The sequence below is a fragment of the Cucurbita pepo genome, chromosome LG02 (assembly GCF_002806865.2).
Source record: "Cucurbita pepo subsp. pepo cultivar mu-cu-16 chromosome LG02, ASM280686v2, whole genome shotgun sequence".
Lineage (NCBI taxonomy): Eukaryota > Viridiplantae > Streptophyta > Magnoliopsida > Cucurbitales > Cucurbitaceae > Cucurbita > Cucurbita pepo.
The window spans coordinates 6,417,804-6,434,651 of NC_036639.1; the positions used below are offsets into that span (position 1 = coordinate 6,417,804).

Below are 16,848 nucleotides of genomic sequence, written 5' to 3' on the forward strand. Positions count from 1 at the left end.
GGAACAATCCACAAAGTTGCCATTTTTCTATCTTTTATTCCCACCCTTTGTCAAATCCCAAAACGTCATCAAGAACCCAAGGAACCTAACAAAACCACATAGCCCACAGAGGGATTATAATTAATTAATGGTTTTCTTTGCCACTACGAATATACCATGCCCAGTCAGAATTGATATCCAAGGTCAACGCATGGGAGATTTCACAAGGTCAACGCATCCAGCTCCAAGTTGTTGTTGTTGTTGTTGTTTTTTAAATGCAAAAGGGAACCCAAGGCAGACAACAAAACCACAGACGGTATTCGTCGCCCACAAGGACTGCCTAATTATATTTATTATACTCCTAATGGTTTTGCTAATACCCACTATAAAACACACCCTTCCAACTCCAAACATTCATCCATCAAAATACAAACCAAAACAACATCTGATTCTTCAAACTCATGTCAAGTACCGCCGGTCAAGTCATCACGTGCAAAGGTTCAAACCCCATTTTCAATTCTTCCAACTTCTTTACTTTTAATCCATTTGATGATTTCATTTCAAGTTATGCTAATTGTTTTGGTGCAGCTGCTGTGGCATGGGAAGCCGGAAAGCCACTGGTGATCGAGGAAGTGGAAGTGGCACCTCCTCAAGCTGATGAAGTCCGTGTCAACATTCTCTTTACTGCCCTCTGCCACACCGATGTCTACTTCTGGGAGGCCAAGGTAAAACAATTTTTAAAACATGTTTTTTAGTTTGTGGGTCTTCTCAAAATGGCTTCTTTTTGTGTTCTGTCAGGGCCAAACTCCCCTGTTTCCTCGCATTTTTGGACATGAAGCTGGAGGGTATGTTTCAGATCTTCGAAATCTTTGCTTATGTTGTGTATGAAGTATTGAAGTTAATTAATTAGTTGGTGTGTTGGGCAAATCAGAGTTGTGGAGAGCGTAGGAGAGGGCGTCAAGTATCTGAAACCAGGGGACCATGTGCTTCCAGTGTTCACAGGGGAATGTGGAGAATGCCGGCACTGTAAGTCGGAAGAGAGCAACATGTGCGATCTTCTACGAATCAACACCGACAGAGGAGTGATGCTAAGCGACGGGAACACAAGATTCTCCAAAAACGGACAGCCAATTTACCACTTTGTGGGAACCTCAACCTTCAGTGAATACACAGTTGTTCATCAAGGCTGTCTGGCCAAAATCAACCCTGCTGCTCCTCTCGACATTGTGTGCGTTCTTAGCTGTGGCATTTCCACTGGCCTTGGTGCCACTTTGAACGTTGCTAAGCCTCCAAAGGGCTCCTCCGTCGCTATCTTTGGATTGGGCGCCGTCGGCCTAGCTGTAAACTAACTCCTCCCTCTACTCTCCTTCTTTTATAATACTCTTCTCTCAATCTCCCTCTCATTAATCATATCCATTTCAGGCTGCTGAGGGTGCAAGGATTGCTGGGGCATCGAGGATCATAGGCGTCGATCTCAATTCAACTCGATTTGAAGAAGGTACATAAATTACATAATTCACTATGCCTTTCCTATTTAATCATATGCTTATCTTAATTATTTGAATCCACAGCTAAGAAGTTCGGTGTGAATGAATTTGTGAATCCAAAGGATCATGACAAACCAGTCCACCAGGTTGGTTTTGTTTTGTTTGATCAATCAATTTTAGGGTAATAACCAATTAATTTGATTTTAAAAAATGAACACAGGTGATTGCCCAGATGACCAATGGAGGAGTGGACCGAAGCGTTGAATGTACAGGAAGCATCCAAGCAATGATCTCTGCGTTTGAATGTGTTCATGATGTAATTAATTGTTACCCTTTCAATTATTTGTTAGATACATATCTGTTTAATATTAATTAGTGGATGATATGATACGTTGTTATCAGGGGTGGGGCGTTGCTGTGCTTGTGGGGGTTCCAAACAAAGATGATTCATTCAAAACGCATCCAATGAATTTCTTGAATGAGAAGACTCTAAAGGGTACGTTCTTTGGGAACTACAAGACCCGTTCCGACATTCCAAATGTGGTGGAGCAATACTTGAAGAAGGTTAGTATATATATATTAATTGAGACACCCATATTCACATTTGATTGATTAGTTAATAGCTTCGAATGTATATTAATTATGGCAGGAGTTGGAATTGGAGAAGTTCATTACCCACTCTGTCCCCTTTTCTGAGATTAACAAGGCATTCGATTACATGCTACAAGGACAGTCAATTCGATGCATCATTCGAATGGAGCATTGATATGTTTCCAAACCCCTTTGTGTTCCTCCTTCAAAAATCAAACAAATAACCAAAACAAACATGTTCATTGTTCTGTTTTTTCCTCTTCTGGTAACAAAGTGTTTTTGTTCTGTTTTGTTGTTTCTATAATTTTAAGTTTGGTTGTACATTTGAGTCTTGTGGATGTAATTACAGTTTGTTGAGTAATGTATTAATTCATATTTCTTTCTTTTATGTTCCATTCAATTAGTTTCATCACAAATTTAATTCTCTATCTTCGCTTCAACTTATTATCAGTTTTGATGATCAACATCGAGAGTAATAAAAACTTAAGTCGCCTAGATTCAAATTCTTATAAATTGATACGAAAAAGATTGGAATAAGGATTGGAATCGAAAAAAATGGAAAAAGGATTGGAATCGAATTTGAGGTTGTTGCTTAATTACTACACAAATGTGAGGTGGAAGCTCAATTCTTCCTACCCGGGTTGTTGTTTAATTTTTTTCGGCCTATAACATTGTTTTCTTATAAATTGATTTCCAAATTATTTCTAAAACTTTATCTATCCCTCCTAAAATATTTTCTAATGAATGAGGCTGAAGGTTTAGGCATGCGTCACTTATGTCAACGGCGACCCAAATTCTAGTTGGTTGCCTTACTTGAGGGTGAGAGTAAGTGTCGCAAAAACGCTTTATGAATTCGACAGAGTGCGATTGCGATAGTTGGTATCAGAGCTAAATCGACTTCTTGAATTTGAGTTAGCAAACATGTTTGCTGCAAAATAACGAAGTAGGTCCTATGTTGATCGGCTAGTAAAGATTGAAGATTGATTGCTCTATCTAAGTTAAGTTCATAACAAAATGGAATTTTAGTAATCTCGCATGAATGAGATTGTAATTAAAGCCGACAAGATCGAAGAAAAGACAAGGTCATAACAGCTATTGACTTCAAGCGTGAGGATAGCTTGACTAGCACGAGCCTAAGCAATTCCTAGATATTATCATTCAAATGGTTTATAAAATATACGAGGACATAAGAGCAGTCCTTGAGGTTGTCAGAGAAGTGGTAGATTTGAGTGCCAAGCTAACCCTCACCTGACACTAGTAGGGAACCAAACCCCAACCCCGACCCCAACTGGGAGATGAGGTCCAATATAACAAGGTGAAGGTCCAAGGGTTTGCCCTTCTATGGCTCTCGAAAACTTTATTTTGTACGACAAAATACATATTTTGAATCAGGTATAAAATTAAAAAGAAGTTAAAATCTATATTTAATTCTAAAGGTAATTAAAAAGAAGTTGTGTGACATTTAAGGAGTATCAAATACACGTACAAAATTCATATTTTGAACCATGCACATTCTTAATTTGATTAGAGGCGTTCATGGAATGAGCTTAGCCGAGCTACAACATTTTTTAAACCCAACCTAATTGTTTAGGTTGTAAATTCTTTCAACATAAACAATCTTTATTAGATGGTGAATCTTGAGTTTAGTTTGGGTAGTTCCGATATTATTCGAATTTTTTTTTTTAATAAAAGTAAAATATTAGTTTATAAAATATATATTTACTTATTTATGTTACTCAATTTCAATATAGGGTAAAAATTTACCTTTCACATAGTTAAAAATATATATTTTAAAATTAATAGTTAATTCAAGTCGGTTGATTCCAACTCAATTCATAAAATTATTATTTATTTGAACTCAATCTAATTTGGAGCAGTTAAGAAATGATTGAATTATTATATTCACAAATGCCCCAAAATGTATTATAGGGGACATGATTAGTTGTCAACTTCTCATAGTTAGACGTAGTAAGGGTGGTTCCTTTTGCTTACATTCTCATGTAACACCGATCTTACTTTCAAAACTCTCCTTCCAAATCTCTCTGCCCCACTTTTTAAAACTAAAACTTTCTTCTCAATCTTTGTGCCCCACTTTTTAAAACTAAAACTCTCTTGCCCCCACTTTCTAAAACTAAAACTTTCTTCTCGGCCCTGCTTTCTAAAACTAAAACTTTCTTCTCAGAGGCCCTGCTTTCTAAAACTAAAACTTTCTTCTCAGAGGCCCTGCTTTCTAAAACTAAAACTAAAACTTTCTTCTCAAAGGCTCGAGCATACATTGCTTGGCTAAGAAGTGAGTGCCGCACTAAGAAGTGAGTGCCGCACAATCGCAAGTCTGCTGCCATCAAAGTGTGATTATGACAAGTGGGTTCAATTCCGTGGGCACTTTTTATCTTCGAATTTTGAAAAGAATTATTATGTTAGATGAACAAGACTCTCCACAATGGTATAATATTATCCACTTTGAGCATAAAGTCTCCTGGTTTGGGCTTACCCAAAAGGCTTCATACCAATTGTGATAGTATTATTTGTTTATAAACACATGATCATTCTCTAAATTAGTCGATGTGGGACTTTCATCCGACATAGTAAACTCGTCTTTAATGTTTGGACCCTGGCCCAATCCAACCGTGAGTGATTTATCAATTTTTATGGTAATAATCATGGGTGTCTTTTTAAAGTGATTTGAAACCATAAATTATTTTCTTTTTTGTGCATCAAAATAAGTAGATTTCATGTGTTTAAATTAAGTATTTTATTAATGGAAAGCAATTAGCAGCAAATTCTTAGCTAAAATAATAATAATAATAATAAGGTTGTAAGAGACATTAAGCAAATAGAGGGAGTTGGAGTGTTTTGAAATCCAAAGAAACCCATCCTTAGAATAACAGTCAAGTCATTTCAATTCTTTCATTCCAATTCTTTCATTCCAATTCCAACACTCAAACCAAACAAACCAACAAATCAAACTCTATAAATACGCATAATCTCCACACCTCTTTTCACCAACCAACTTACACACCAAAATGGCCGCTCAAAACACTTCCAATCTCGCTCGCATCTCTCCGCCTCCGCCCCCGTCCCCATCCCCGAACGGTCACACCGCAGTTATCGTAATCGTTTTCATTTCCTTAGGCTCGTGTCTTTTGTTCTTCACATTCGTCGCAGCTGCATTCTTTTGTTGTTTCATCAAAAAGAGAAACAAGAAACCATGTCCACGCGACCAAGTTGCAGAGGTCATCCATGTCGATGGACACAGGAAGGTCCATGAAGATGTCGCACAAGACGCCCACGGGCGGCAGGCTGTGATGGTGACGATTGAGGACGATGTCCATATCGACGAAATAGCGAAGAAGAAAGAACATAGGCATGGGTTTGGGTTGCATGGGAAGCATGAAGGAAGCAATTCTAGCACAATCCAAGTGCCACCATCTTCTTCAACTTTGGATTCTAATGTTACCCATCACCAATCTTGAAAACATCATTCCTAAAAATAATAATGTTGTATTTATAATTACAACTTTAAATTCTATAATTATTTTTTACTGTTTCAAAATTTTATTTAAATAAAATTATATTGGCATGGTCTTAGATGTGTTGCACACACTTTTACTTTTATTGCTAATTTTAAATTAAAGAAAATTATAAATAAATAATAATAATCTCGAGCTCAGCTTTCAATTATAAAAATAAATAAATAAATAAATAAATAAAACAGATAAATTATCTATTCTCGAATTTAGGCTCACATATGTAGTTTAATTGTTCGTCTAAGTATCCAATTAGTAGTAAGTAAAGAAAATAAATAAAACAATTTTCATATTTTTTTAATTTTAAAAATTTAACCGTGGTAAAAAAAATTAGATCGACCGAATATAAAAAATATGTATCAAAATGTTTATAAAAAAATTAAGGTTAGAAAATGAGTTCGGTTTATATACTAACCCTAAAATCTTTTAAACTTATTTCTAAAACTTCGCCGTATAATTACTATTTTAGAAAGTTTATGAATATTTTTTAAATTGCATAAATATTAACGCTTATTTTTTAAGTTTAATATTATTATTGAAAATGATATTTTTGAAAATTTAAAAATATTATTCAAATTTTTAAAAATCTAGAGATACCCAAAATTCTATATTTTTATTAATTTAGCCTAAATTTAAACCCAATTTAATATACACAAATTTCTCAAACTTGAAGCACTATAAAGCAGAGACGTTCATGTAATCTATTAACGTAAGGATCTTGTGGGGATTCTTCCCAAACGACGAGAAATTGGAGAGGGAGTGAGAAGAAATTTCTCCTCGTTTGATCCCATTACCGCTCAATTCTCTGAGCTACTTAATGATGTGTACATTAATTTTATATTTTGATAGGAGGAATAAATTAACCGTAATTAATAATTTATATGGAAAAAACGAGGAAGTTTTGTTTTTGTTTTATAAGAATAAGAAGTAGAAACATGTTTTGGTGATAACCCAATCCTCGTCAATGCTTACTGTTAATCTTATCCCAATTGTGGATGAAATAAATGGGTTCCCTAATATCTCGACCCTGGATAACTCTATTCCAACTTATAATTAAAGAGTATTTGACCACTTCTAAACCTTTATTAATAATACCACGCGTCGCCACTACAAACCCGCGCCGTCCGAGAACTGGACACGCCAGCGGCTTTGCTCCCCGCGCCAACCGCTACTGCTTTTACTGCCTACCCCTTCCACATTCATTCTTTCAATCTATAAAATCCCCCATTTCCATCAACAAATCAGATACTCATTCATCTCAATCTTTGATCTTCTCAAGCTATGTCGAGCACCGCCGGTCAAGTCATCAAATGCAAAGGTTCATACCCCATTTTCAATTCTTCAAACTTCCTTAATTTTATCATTTTCATATTATGCCATGCCTAATTGTTTTGTTGCAGCTGCTGTGGCATGGGAAGCTGGAAAGCCACTGGTGATCGAGGAAGTGGAAGTGGCACCTCCTCAAGCTAATGAAGTCCGTGTCAACATTCTCTTTACTGCCCTCTGCCACACTGATGTCTACTTCTGGGAAGCCAAGGTAAACAATTTTTAAAACATGTTTTTTTAGTTTGTGGGTCTTCTCAAAATGGCTTCTTTTTGTGTTCTGTTAGGGCCAAACACCCCTGTTTCCTCGCATTTTTGGACATGAAGCTGGAGGGTAAATGTTTGAATGAATTTGAGACAGTTTCATGATTAGTGTTGTTAAGGTTGTTCTGTTTCTGAGATGTTGTGTTGTGCTGTGTTATGTTATGTTATCAGAGTTGTGGAGAGTGTAGGGGAGGGTGTGAAGGATCTGCAACCAGGAGACCATGTTCTTCCTGTGTTCACTGGGGAATGCGGGGATTGTCTCCATTGTAAATCGGAAGAGAGCAACATGTGCGATCTTCTTCGGATCAACACCGACCGTGGTGTTATGATCAGTGATGGGAAGTCGAGGTTCTCCATAAAAGGACAGCCCATTCACCACTTTGTTGGAACCTCCACATTTAGCGAATACACCGTTGTTCACTTTGGCTGTCTAGCCAAGATCAACCCAGCTGCACCTCTCGACAAAGTTTGTGTTCTTAGCTGCGGAATATCCACAGGTTTCCACAACTTTTTGCCCTGTTTTTAATGATACTACGCTAGCATGAATTCATGAATTAACCCAATTTGGTTTGAAATTTAGGACTTGGTGCCACTTTGAATGTTGCAAAGCCTAAAAAGGGCTCATCTGTTGCAATTTTCGGACTTGGAGCTGTTGGGCTCGCAGTAAGTTTACAATAGATTCTGATTTTCATTATTTTGAATCACTGAATTTTCTCTGGGTTTAAGGCTGCTGAAGGAGCAAGAATTTCGGGGGCATCCAGGATCATTGGTGTTGATCTGAACCCAGCTCGATTTGAAGAAGGTACAATCAAATTACAAGGACTTTCATAGTTTAGGATGGATTATGATGTTATTTTTCCCAACAATTGCAGCAAAGAAATTTGGTTGCAACGAGTTTGTGAATCCAAAGGATCATAGCAAGCCTGTTCAGGAGGTGATTGCCGGGATGACCAACGGAGGAGTCGACCGGAGTGTCGAATGCACCGGAAGCATTCAAGCAATGATCTCGGCATTCGAATGTGTTCACGATGTAACTCCTTACAAATCTCATCCTCAATGTTGCATATACCAAACTGGAACATGAAACAAACTTGTTGTGTGGTTGACAGGGTTGGGGTGTTGCGGTGCTGGTCGGGGTGCCGAACAAGGACGATGCGTTCAAGACTCATCCCATGAATTTCCTGAATGAGAGAACTCTGAAGGGGACTTTCTTTGGGAACTACAAGACTCGAACCGACATTCCCGGGGTGGTCGAGAAGTACTTGAAGAAGGTAAGATCTCTGTTTTTTTAGTATTTTTTTTTTAGTATTTTTTTAGTATTTTGTTTGATTGTTGGTGAGGGTGGTTTGGTTTGTTTGGTGAAGGAGCTGGAATTGGAGAAGTTCATAACACACTCGGTGCCATTTGCTGAGATCAACAAGGCATTCGAGTACATGCTGAAGGGGGAGTCAATTAGGTGTATTATTAGGATGTGAGATTGTGGATTGATTTTGAGTTCTGAAATTTTGTGTTTTGCTTTGTTGGAGGGGAACCTTCATGTTCTTCTTGGTTTTTGTATGCATATCTTCACTCTCTGAAACTAATAAAGCTCTATTCAGAGTTTGATGTTCACCATCTCTTGAACACTTATGTGATTTTTGGAGTGAACCAATTTTTCTTATCTTCTATCTGTACTATCTTACATTGTTGAGGAAGTGAATCATCGATATCTTGAGTCTGAAAGGTTAACTAGTCACCATTCTATAGGACTATAAAGTCACATTGAATCTAGGGGTACTAAACATATAGTGGTACTAGACATAGAATAACCTCAACACACTATCATATGTAACAAATTTGAGTCAAGCTCGAAGTATTGAATGGTAATCTTGGCTCTGGTGATACCATATGGGAAGAAAATATTGTTGAAATCATCCAAAGATATTTCAACTCATGGCACATTGAAGAAGGATGAAGTTTCATGTTATAAATTTTGGGTGGATTACAATTGAGAGTAATTTAGAGTTATTGTATTTCATTAATGTATTTTAAGACTTTTAGTTTACGTTTGGTTACAATTTTGTAGGGACTTGGAAAATATAAAGTCATGTATGTTGTATTTGTAGGGACTTGGAGAATAGAGTAAAAGAAGCATTGGTGCTTTTCTTAGCCAATTCTGTAGTTTAGGTTGCATGTAGAATCATTCAAGCTCGACATGATCAATCTTGCTTGTGGAGTAATTTGAATCTCAATCAAGTGTTTTTGCCTTGAGATATTTGATCTACAAGAATCATTCAAGCTAGACATGATCGATCTTGCTTGTGGAGTGATTCGAATCTCAAACAATATTATTGCCTTGAGATATTCGACAAGGTAATCTGAATCTTACTTCCCTTGTAGTGATTCCTTATCTTATCAATTCACGATGCTAGTAGGCATAGTAAACTCTCTTGGTCGTTCCTAAATATCATGATAGTAAACTCGGTGTTGTAGGGCATTTTGATAGTTCATAACTTGAATTCTTATTTCCATGACTATCTGCTCCTGTAGCTAATTGTGTTGTGGGAACACTAAAGTCTAGTTATTTAATCACAACTTGTTATCCATAGGTGATCGGCTTATTAAAAACGTCTTAATTTCATCATCGTGAAACCATACCGGTTCTAAGGTCATAATCTTGACTTAGATCATCTATTCATGTTTGCAAACGGATTTAAATCTATTAATCACCTAAATCTTAGTTCTTTCATTTAAATTAGAGTTCCTAGTATAGAGTAAATCTTCCTATGTAGCATAGAGTACCAAGTTATGCATACATAAGCTATATCAGATAATCATACTTGCATGCTAGCATATTGTATAAATATTGCTGGAAAGAAATCCGTTACGACCACTTACCTGCTCGTGAGTGCCTAAGTTGATCTTTTGTGCTAGTTTAATTCTCTAAATTTCGTGAAAATTTTCAAATTGGTTCTAAGTCAAGTCATAATAGGATTAGCATCAAACTCAAAAATGGTCAAACAGGAGAAAAAATGTTCACCCACATGCCTCACGTGTGTTCACACACGACCGGAGGGAGGCATACACGTGACTGACCACATGTGGACGCCCTCGTGAAACTGGCTCTAGACTTGCGTATATTCACGTAGAATTATCTTTGATTTTTTTTTTTTCTTTCTTGCAGTTATGCATGCTTTCAAACTCAAGGTTACATCAAACTCCACCTAAGTCCAAAAAAAAATCATTTTGTTTTTTTTGTAATTAATTAATCGGTTTTGTTCATATGAATAACATTATTTAAAATCTTTATTTTTTACCATACGATCTTTCTTTACTCTATTTCGCCATTTTTGTGGGAATAATTTTGCCCATCTAATCGGATATAAATCGTAGTGATAATGACCCCTTAACCAATTTTTTCATTCATTCATCATTGCAGAATTTTGAATATTCTTTTGTTTTAAGTCGGGATGAAATATTTGGTGTGCTCCAACAACTTTAACAAAATAATTATGTATTTTATTCTTAAGAAAAAGAGATGTTCCTTGACGTTGAAACACAAGTCTTCAACTAATTAAATCAGATAGTTATATGAGTGAAAGAAAACAGCTCAGATAAATTAAAATTAGTCAAAATATTGAGTCTCATTTTCTATGTACAAGAGTTGAGCAGAAATAAACATAGGTGGAAGAGAGCCTTTATCCCAAGATTGATTGACTAGTTAGGATCGAGTTTTCACTATTATTTGGATGTACTAACATATATGTATAACCGTAACACAGTTGATTGAGCAAATCTTGAGCAGCCTGCACTCTATGAAAATGTAGCCGCCGACCTCATCGAGTTGACCTAGGCTCACAAGGTTAGCCTTGAGTCTCGAGATGAAGTAGACGCCGGTCAGCTTGAGGTGCTTGCCTCCCTTGCTGATGAACAGGATGGTGTCGCGCCCTTCGATCTCGACGATGGAGCCGTCGTCGAACTTCATCGTCCCGCGAATCCCTGAGTCGAGCTCGGAGAACGCATACCTGGCCCTTGTCATATGATTTGTTGCCCCCGTGTTGAGGACCCATCTCCGGTGCTCACGCTGCTCGCCCCTTTCGCCGCTCATCCTTCAGTTGAATCAGTTCCCCAGTCGGTGCCTCTGCCATGCCCAGCTAGAGCTCTTCCTCAGGATCTATCGACTCCTCATCGACGACGCTCACCAGAGCAGCACCGCCGTCAATTGCTTCTGTAGATTTGGAATCGGAATTGGGGATGACAGATGACACCAATGCACTTACCATGAAAAGTATCGGCTTTTCCTCCTCGGATTGGGCCACATGGGTCTTCTCCTTGTTCCTGGGCTTGCTTCAGCAATCTTTGCCCAAGTGGCCTTTCTTCCCGTAGTTCGAGCACCAGATTGACCCGCCATCAGCCGACTCCTTCTTCTGCTCCCCTTCTTTACTGTGCGCGCCCTCGAGGTTTCCACTACTTCTTGCCACCTTTGCCGCTAGAGGACCCGCCGCTCTCGTCAAAGTTGTCATAGAGCTTTAGGCGAGCAAACCACTCCTCCTCGGTGAGGAGAAGACGACCCTACTTGTCGACAGCTGAAACGACATTCTTCTTCCTCTACTCGACGTTGCGCAATCTTTCGGTCACCTCTTCTACCGTTAGGTCGTTCATGTCAAGTAATGTCTCGATTGAAATTGAGACTTGCTCGAGGTGATTTGGGGCGACCTGCAGCATCTTCTTCACGATCTTCATCTTCTTCACGATCTTCATCTCGCTGATGCTCCCATCAAGAGTGGTGATGTTGTTGGCGAGCCCCGTGATTCGCATGAAAAAATCATGACGGATTCGCCGTCCTTAAAGCAGATCTCCAAGAACTCCTTCCACAGCTGCTCGATGTTGGACTCTTGCACTCGTTGCACACCAACCCGGTAAGATTTGATCCCCTCTCAGGTCGATTGTGCGGTGCGCTTGGTGGAGAGAGATGCTAGCATCTCTGGAGGCATGGCCCGCAGTATGGCGGCAAATGTTATCTATGACTGAGCGCCGGTGAGGAAATCTTATGAAGAAAAAATTGTCGAAGAAATTGTTGGGAGAAGAAAAACGAGCGGAATAAAATAACAGAAATAGGAAGAGTACGGAAGGCTTGGGATTTGATTGAAAAACACGGTCATTTGTTTCTCATTAGATTCACTTGTTTAAATAACTATTCTATCCTAAAAATGGCCTAAAGTGGCCAACTATGTGTGTCATTTCTTGTTAACATGACCCAAATGGCTAGCTAAAAAGATGGTAATCCATTCGACGTATGTCAAATGGTCAAAAGGAAAGGTTCAACCAACTAAGTAAAAACATGTAAAAGCTAAATAAAAAACCGCAGGCTTTTATCCAACAATCTCCTCTTAAAACCTGTGGTATATCTACCTTATTATTTGAACTCCGATCTTTGAACAAAGTTCCTCAAATTTTACCCACACCAGAGACTTAGTGAAGATGTCTCCAAGCTATTTCTCTGTTCGGATGAAGTTAATCTTAATAAGCCCCCGCTCTGCACACTTCTAAATGTAATGAAACCTGATCTCTATGTGCTTGCTCCAGTTATGTAAGACTGGATTTTTGATCAAGGAGATCGTAGCTTTGTTGTCCACGTATAGCATTAGTGGATCGCTTCTCTTCCGATGAGTTTTTCCATCAATCGTGCAAGTCAAACCCACTGTGTTGCCGCCATCGAAACGGCGATGTATTCTGCTTCATATGAAGACAAAGCAAACACCTTTTGTTTAGTTGATTGCCAGCAGATCGAGCCGCCTGAGAGGAAGTAAATCATCCTGCTAGGGCTTTTACGATCATCAACGTCACCGGCCATGTCACTATCACTGTAGCCGACCAACTGAAGCTTCTCTTTTCCTCTCCATGTGCAATATCTCACACCCCAGCCTCTAGTTCCGGCTACATAGTGCAGGATGCGCTTGACAGCCACTAGATGCTCCTCCCTAGGTGCTTCCATAAACCTACTCACGTATCCAACGGAATAAGTAAGGTCAGAGCGTGTGTTTACCAGATAGTGCAGGCTCCCGACAATGCTGCGGTAATTGGTGGAGTAGACTGTCGTTGTCGTTCTGGCCTTCCTTAGCTGGAGTCGGGCCTCTATTGGTGTGCTTGTAGGGTTACTGTCTGCTAGCCCAGCTGTGTCTAGCAGTTTCTTTGCGTACGCACCTTGACAGATGGTGATGCCGGTAGTACTCTGTTGCACTTCGATGCCGAGGTAGTAGCTGAGCACACCGAGATCGCTCATCTTGAAGTTCTTTGACATCTCCCTCTTGAATCTCCCAAGAACTTCCATGTCGCCTCTGGTGATTATGAGGTCGTCGACGTACACTCCCACAATTAGCCGCTGCTTGCCATGGGCGTGCGTGTACATGTCATGCTTAAAGGCACAGCGCTTGAACTTCAGCGACAGAAGGGTACTGTCGAGCTTCATTTTCCAGACTCGTGGTGCTTGTCGAAGCCCGCAGAGTGACTTGTGCAGGTGCAGTACCTTACCGGAGTTGTCATTGTCCAGGAAGCCAGGTGGTTGTCGGACGTAGATGGTCTTCTTTAGCTCTCCGTTGAGGAAAGCGGACTTCACGTCCATGTGGTGGACCTTTCAGGAATGATGTGCCGTGATCGCCAGCAATAGGCAGACAAATTCCAACCTTGCCACCGGCGCGAATACCTCTTCGAAGTCCACTCCTTGCTTCTGAACATAGTCAATTGGAGGAAATAAGGAGGTGAGGTCCTTGTAATGGTTACACGCTGTGTGTTTCGGGTAACCAACTAGGAATAACCACTTTAAGAAGTAAAGGTGGCGTTGATGTTGTGGTGGCAATAATCACTTGCTGCGTGTTTTGGTTGATAGCCTTATGACGATTCATATGTTGACCCCAATAGGGGAGTTCCTTACTCAGTATTTTTATACTCATCCTATTTTTAAAATGATTTTTCAGGTGAAGCTGTGGCACGAAGGTGACGAGTAGGATGCCAAAGTCAGTCACGGGGCGATTCAAGATTTTTTTTTTTTTTTTTTTTGNTTTTTTTTTTAGTCTCATTTTGTGGGAGAGACGTTTCCGCACTTTTGTTATTAATTTAAACTATGTTGTGGACGCCTAGTTTGTGGGAACTAGGCGGTCACATGAGACTGCCTTTTCATTTTAAATTTCCTACCTTGTTTTAAATATCTTTAGGGGGCATTGTTTTTTTTTTAAAGGGGTACTCCGCACTTGATTTCTAATAAATGATCGTTTTGCATGGTTTTCATCATTTTCCAAATAAATCACATTATTTTTCGTAACAGCCCTGATCGCTGTGCCTTTGAGTAACGTAGATCAATCTATTTGTCGAGAGATTCAAATTTTAGGTTTAGAAATAAGTTTTTCTTACTTGATATTGATCATCAGAGTAAATCTATTTATATCGATTTGAATTTAGGCTTTTAATTTGGAGTGTTATAAGGTTTCTATCATATATGTAATCACATATTATTGATAATAAATTAATGCAAAGATATGCTTATTATGACAATTAAATTTGTGATGAAACTAATTGAATGGAAAGTAAGAAATATATTTGAATTAATACATTACTCAACCAACTGTAATTACATCACATGACTCAAATGTACAACCAAACTTAAAATCATAGAAACAACAAAACAGAAGAAAAAAAGAACAAAAACATGTTTTGTTTTGGTTATTTGTTTGATTTTTGAAGGAGGAACACAAAGGGGTTTGGAAACATATCAGTGCTCCATTCGAATGATGCATCGAATTGACTGTCCTTGTAGCATGTAATCGAATGCCTTGTTAATCTCAGAAAAGGGGACAGAGTGGGTAATGAACTTCTCCAATTCCAACTCCTGCCATAATTAATATACATTCGAAGCTATTAACTAATCAATCAAATGTGAATATGGGTGTCTCAATTAATATATATATACTAACCTTCTTCAAGTACTGCTCCACCACATTTGGAATGTCGGAACGGGTCTTGTAGTTCCCAAAGAACGTACCCTTTAGAGTCTTCTCATTCAAGAAATTCATTGGATGCGTTTTGAATGAATCATCTTTGTTTGGAACCCCCACAAGCACAGCAACGCCCCACCCCTGATAACAACGTATCATATCATCCACTAATTAATATTAAACAGATATGTATCTAACAAATAATTGAAAGGGTAACAATTAATTACATCATGAACACATTCAAACGCAGAGATCATTGCTTGGATGCTTCCTGTACATTCAACGCTTCGGTCCACTCCTCCATTGGTCATCTGGGCAATCACCTGTGTTCATTTTTTAAAATCAAATTAATTGGTTATTACCCTAAAATTGATTGATCAAACAAAACAAAACCAACCTGGTGGACTGGTTTGTCATGATCCTTTGGATTCACAAATTCATTCACACCGAACTTCTTAGCTGTGGATTCAAATAATTAAGATAAGCATATGATTAAATAGGAAAGGCATAGTGAATTATGTAATTTATGTACCTTCTTCAAATCGAGTTGAATTGAGATCGACGCCTATGATCCTCGATGCCCCAGCAATCCTTGCACCCTCAGCAGCCTGAAATGGATATGATTAATGAGAGGGAGATTGAGAGAAGAGTATTATAAAAGAAGGAGAGTAGAGGGAGGAGTTAGTTTACAGCTAGGCCGACGGCGCCCAATCCAAAGATAGCGACGGAGGAGCCCTTTGGAGGCTTAGCAACGTTCAAAGTGGCACCAAGGCCAGTGGAAATGCCACAGCTAAGAACGCACACAATGTCGAGAGGAGCAGCAGGGTTGATTTTGGCCAGACAGCCTTGATGAACAACTGTGTATTCACTGAAGGTTGAGGTTCCCACAAAGTGGTAAATTGGCTGTCCGTTTTTGGAGAATCTTGTGTTCCCGTCGCTTAGCATCACTCCTCTGTCGGTGTTGATTCGTAGAAGATCGCACATGTTGCTCTCTTCCGACTTACAGTGCCGGCATTCTCCACATTCCCCTGTGAACACTGGAAGCACATGGTCCCCTGGTTTCAGATACTTGACGCCCTCTCCTACGCTCTCCACAACTCTGATTTGCCCAACACACCAACTAATTAATTAACTTCAATACTTCATACACAACATAAGCAAAGATTTCGAAGATCTGAAACATACCCTCCAGCTTCATGTCCAAAAATGCGAGGAAACAGGGGAGTTTGGCCCTGACAGAACACAAAAAGAAGCCATTTTGAGAAGACCCACAAACTAAAAAACATGTTTTAAAAATTGTTTTACCTTGGCCTCCCAGAAGTAGACATCGGTGTGGCAGAGGGCAGTAAAGAGAATGTTGACACGGACTTCATCAGCTTGAGGAGGTGCCACTTCCACTTCCTCGATCACCAGTGGCTTTCCGGCTTCCCATGCCACAGCAGCTGCACCAAAACAATTAGCATAACTTGAAATGAAATCATCAAATGGATTAAAAGTAAAGAAGTTGGAAGAATTGAAAATGGGGTTTGAACCTTTGCACGTGATGACTTGACCGGCGGTACTTGACATGAGTTTGAAGAATCAGATGTTGTTTTGGTTTGTATTTTGATGGATGAATGTTTGGAGTTGGAAGGGTGTGTTTTATAGTGGGTATTAGCAAAAGCATTAGGAGTATAATAAATATAATTAGGCAGTCCTTGTGGGCGACGA

The 16,848-nt window shown here is 39.0% G+C and overlaps 4 protein-coding genes across 4 annotated transcripts; 3 read left to right on the forward strand and 1 right to left on the reverse strand.

Moving 5' to 3' along the window:
• Window positions 1–406: 406 nt before the first annotated feature.
• On the forward strand, window positions 407–2,420 carry LOC111785500 (alcohol dehydrogenase 1-like). The gene is made up of 9 exons (XM_023665897.1): window positions 407–477; window positions 568–704; window positions 778–824; window positions 911–1,319; window positions 1,402–1,477; window positions 1,551–1,612; window positions 1,687–1,782; window positions 1,869–2,030; window positions 2,116–2,420. Exons 1-9 carry the CDS (start codon window positions 441–443, stop codon window positions 2,230–2,232), a joined length of 1,143 nt encoding a protein of 380 aa, XP_023521665.1. The 5' UTR covers window positions 407–440; the 3' UTR covers window positions 2,233–2,420.
• Window positions 2,421–5,064: 2,644 nt separating this feature from the next.
• Window positions 5,065–5,602, forward strand: LOC111785526. The gene has a single exon (XM_023665920.1). It carries the CDS (start codon window positions 5,081–5,083, stop codon window positions 5,528–5,530), a length of 450 nt encoding a protein of 149 aa, XP_023521688.1. The 5' UTR covers window positions 5,065–5,080; the 3' UTR covers window positions 5,531–5,602.
• Window positions 5,603–6,791: 1,189 nt separating this feature from the next.
• On the forward strand, window positions 6,792–8,798 carry LOC111785507 (alcohol dehydrogenase 1). Its single transcript, XM_023665901.1, has 9 exons — window positions 6,792–6,902; window positions 6,985–7,121; window positions 7,195–7,241; window positions 7,343–7,668; window positions 7,752–7,834; window positions 7,898–7,973; window positions 8,044–8,201; window positions 8,281–8,442; window positions 8,536–8,798. Exons 1-9 carry the CDS (start codon window positions 6,866–6,868, stop codon window positions 8,644–8,646), a joined length of 1,137 nt encoding a protein of 378 aa, XP_023521669.1. The 5' UTR covers window positions 6,792–6,865; the 3' UTR covers window positions 8,647–8,798.
• A 6,061-nt stretch (window positions 8,799–14,859) lies between these two features.
• LOC111788052 (alcohol dehydrogenase 1-like) lies at window positions 14,860–16,741 on the reverse strand. Its single transcript, XM_023668197.1, has 9 exons — window positions 16,671–16,741; window positions 16,444–16,580; window positions 16,324–16,370; window positions 15,829–16,237; window positions 15,671–15,746; window positions 15,536–15,597; window positions 15,366–15,461; window positions 15,118–15,279; window positions 14,860–15,032 (listed from the first exon to the last, which is right to left on the reverse strand). Exons 1-9 carry the CDS (start codon window positions 16,705–16,707, stop codon window positions 14,916–14,918), a joined length of 1,143 nt encoding a protein of 380 aa, XP_023523965.1. The 5' UTR covers window positions 16,708–16,741; the 3' UTR covers window positions 14,860–14,915.
• Between the last annotated feature and the right edge of the window lie 107 nt (window positions 16,742–16,848).

Coding starts and splice junctions, on each gene's coding strand:
- LOC111785500 (XM_023665897.1), top strand. CDS start 441: ATGTCAAGTACCGCCGGTCAAGTCATCACGTGCAAAG. Junction 825..910: donor TTTGGACATGAAGCTGGAGG/GTATGTTTCAGA, acceptor TGGGCAAATCAG/AGTTGTGGAGAGCGTAGGAG. Junction 1,613..1,686: donor ATGACAAACCAGTCCACCAG/GTTGGTTTTGTT, acceptor AAATGAACACAG/GTGATTGCCCAGATGACCAA.
- LOC111785526 (XM_023665920.1), top strand. CDS start 5,081: ATGGCCGCTCAAAACACTTCCAATCTCGCTCGCATCTCTCCGCCTCCG.
- LOC111785507 (XM_023665901.1), top strand. CDS start 6,866: ATGTCGAGCACCGCCGGTCAAGTCATCAAATGCAAAG. Junction 7,835..7,897: donor TTGGAGCTGTTGGGCTCGCA/GTAAGTTTACAA, acceptor TCTGGGTTTAAG/GCTGCTGAAGGAGCAAGAAT. Junction 8,443..8,535: donor TCGAGAAGTACTTGAAGAAG/GTAAGATCTCTG, acceptor TGTTTGGTGAAG/GAGCTGGAATTGGAGAAGTT.
- LOC111788052 (XM_023668197.1), bottom strand. CDS start 16,707: ATGTCAAGTACCGCCGGTCAAGTCATCACGTGCAAAG. Junction 16,371..16,443: donor TCTACTTCTGGGAGGCCAAG/GTAAAACAATTT, acceptor GTGTTCTGTCAG/GGCCAAACTCCCCTGTTTCC. Junction 15,462..15,535: donor ATGACAAACCAGTCCACCAG/GTTGGTTTTGTT, acceptor AAATGAACACAG/GTGATTGCCCAGATGACCAA.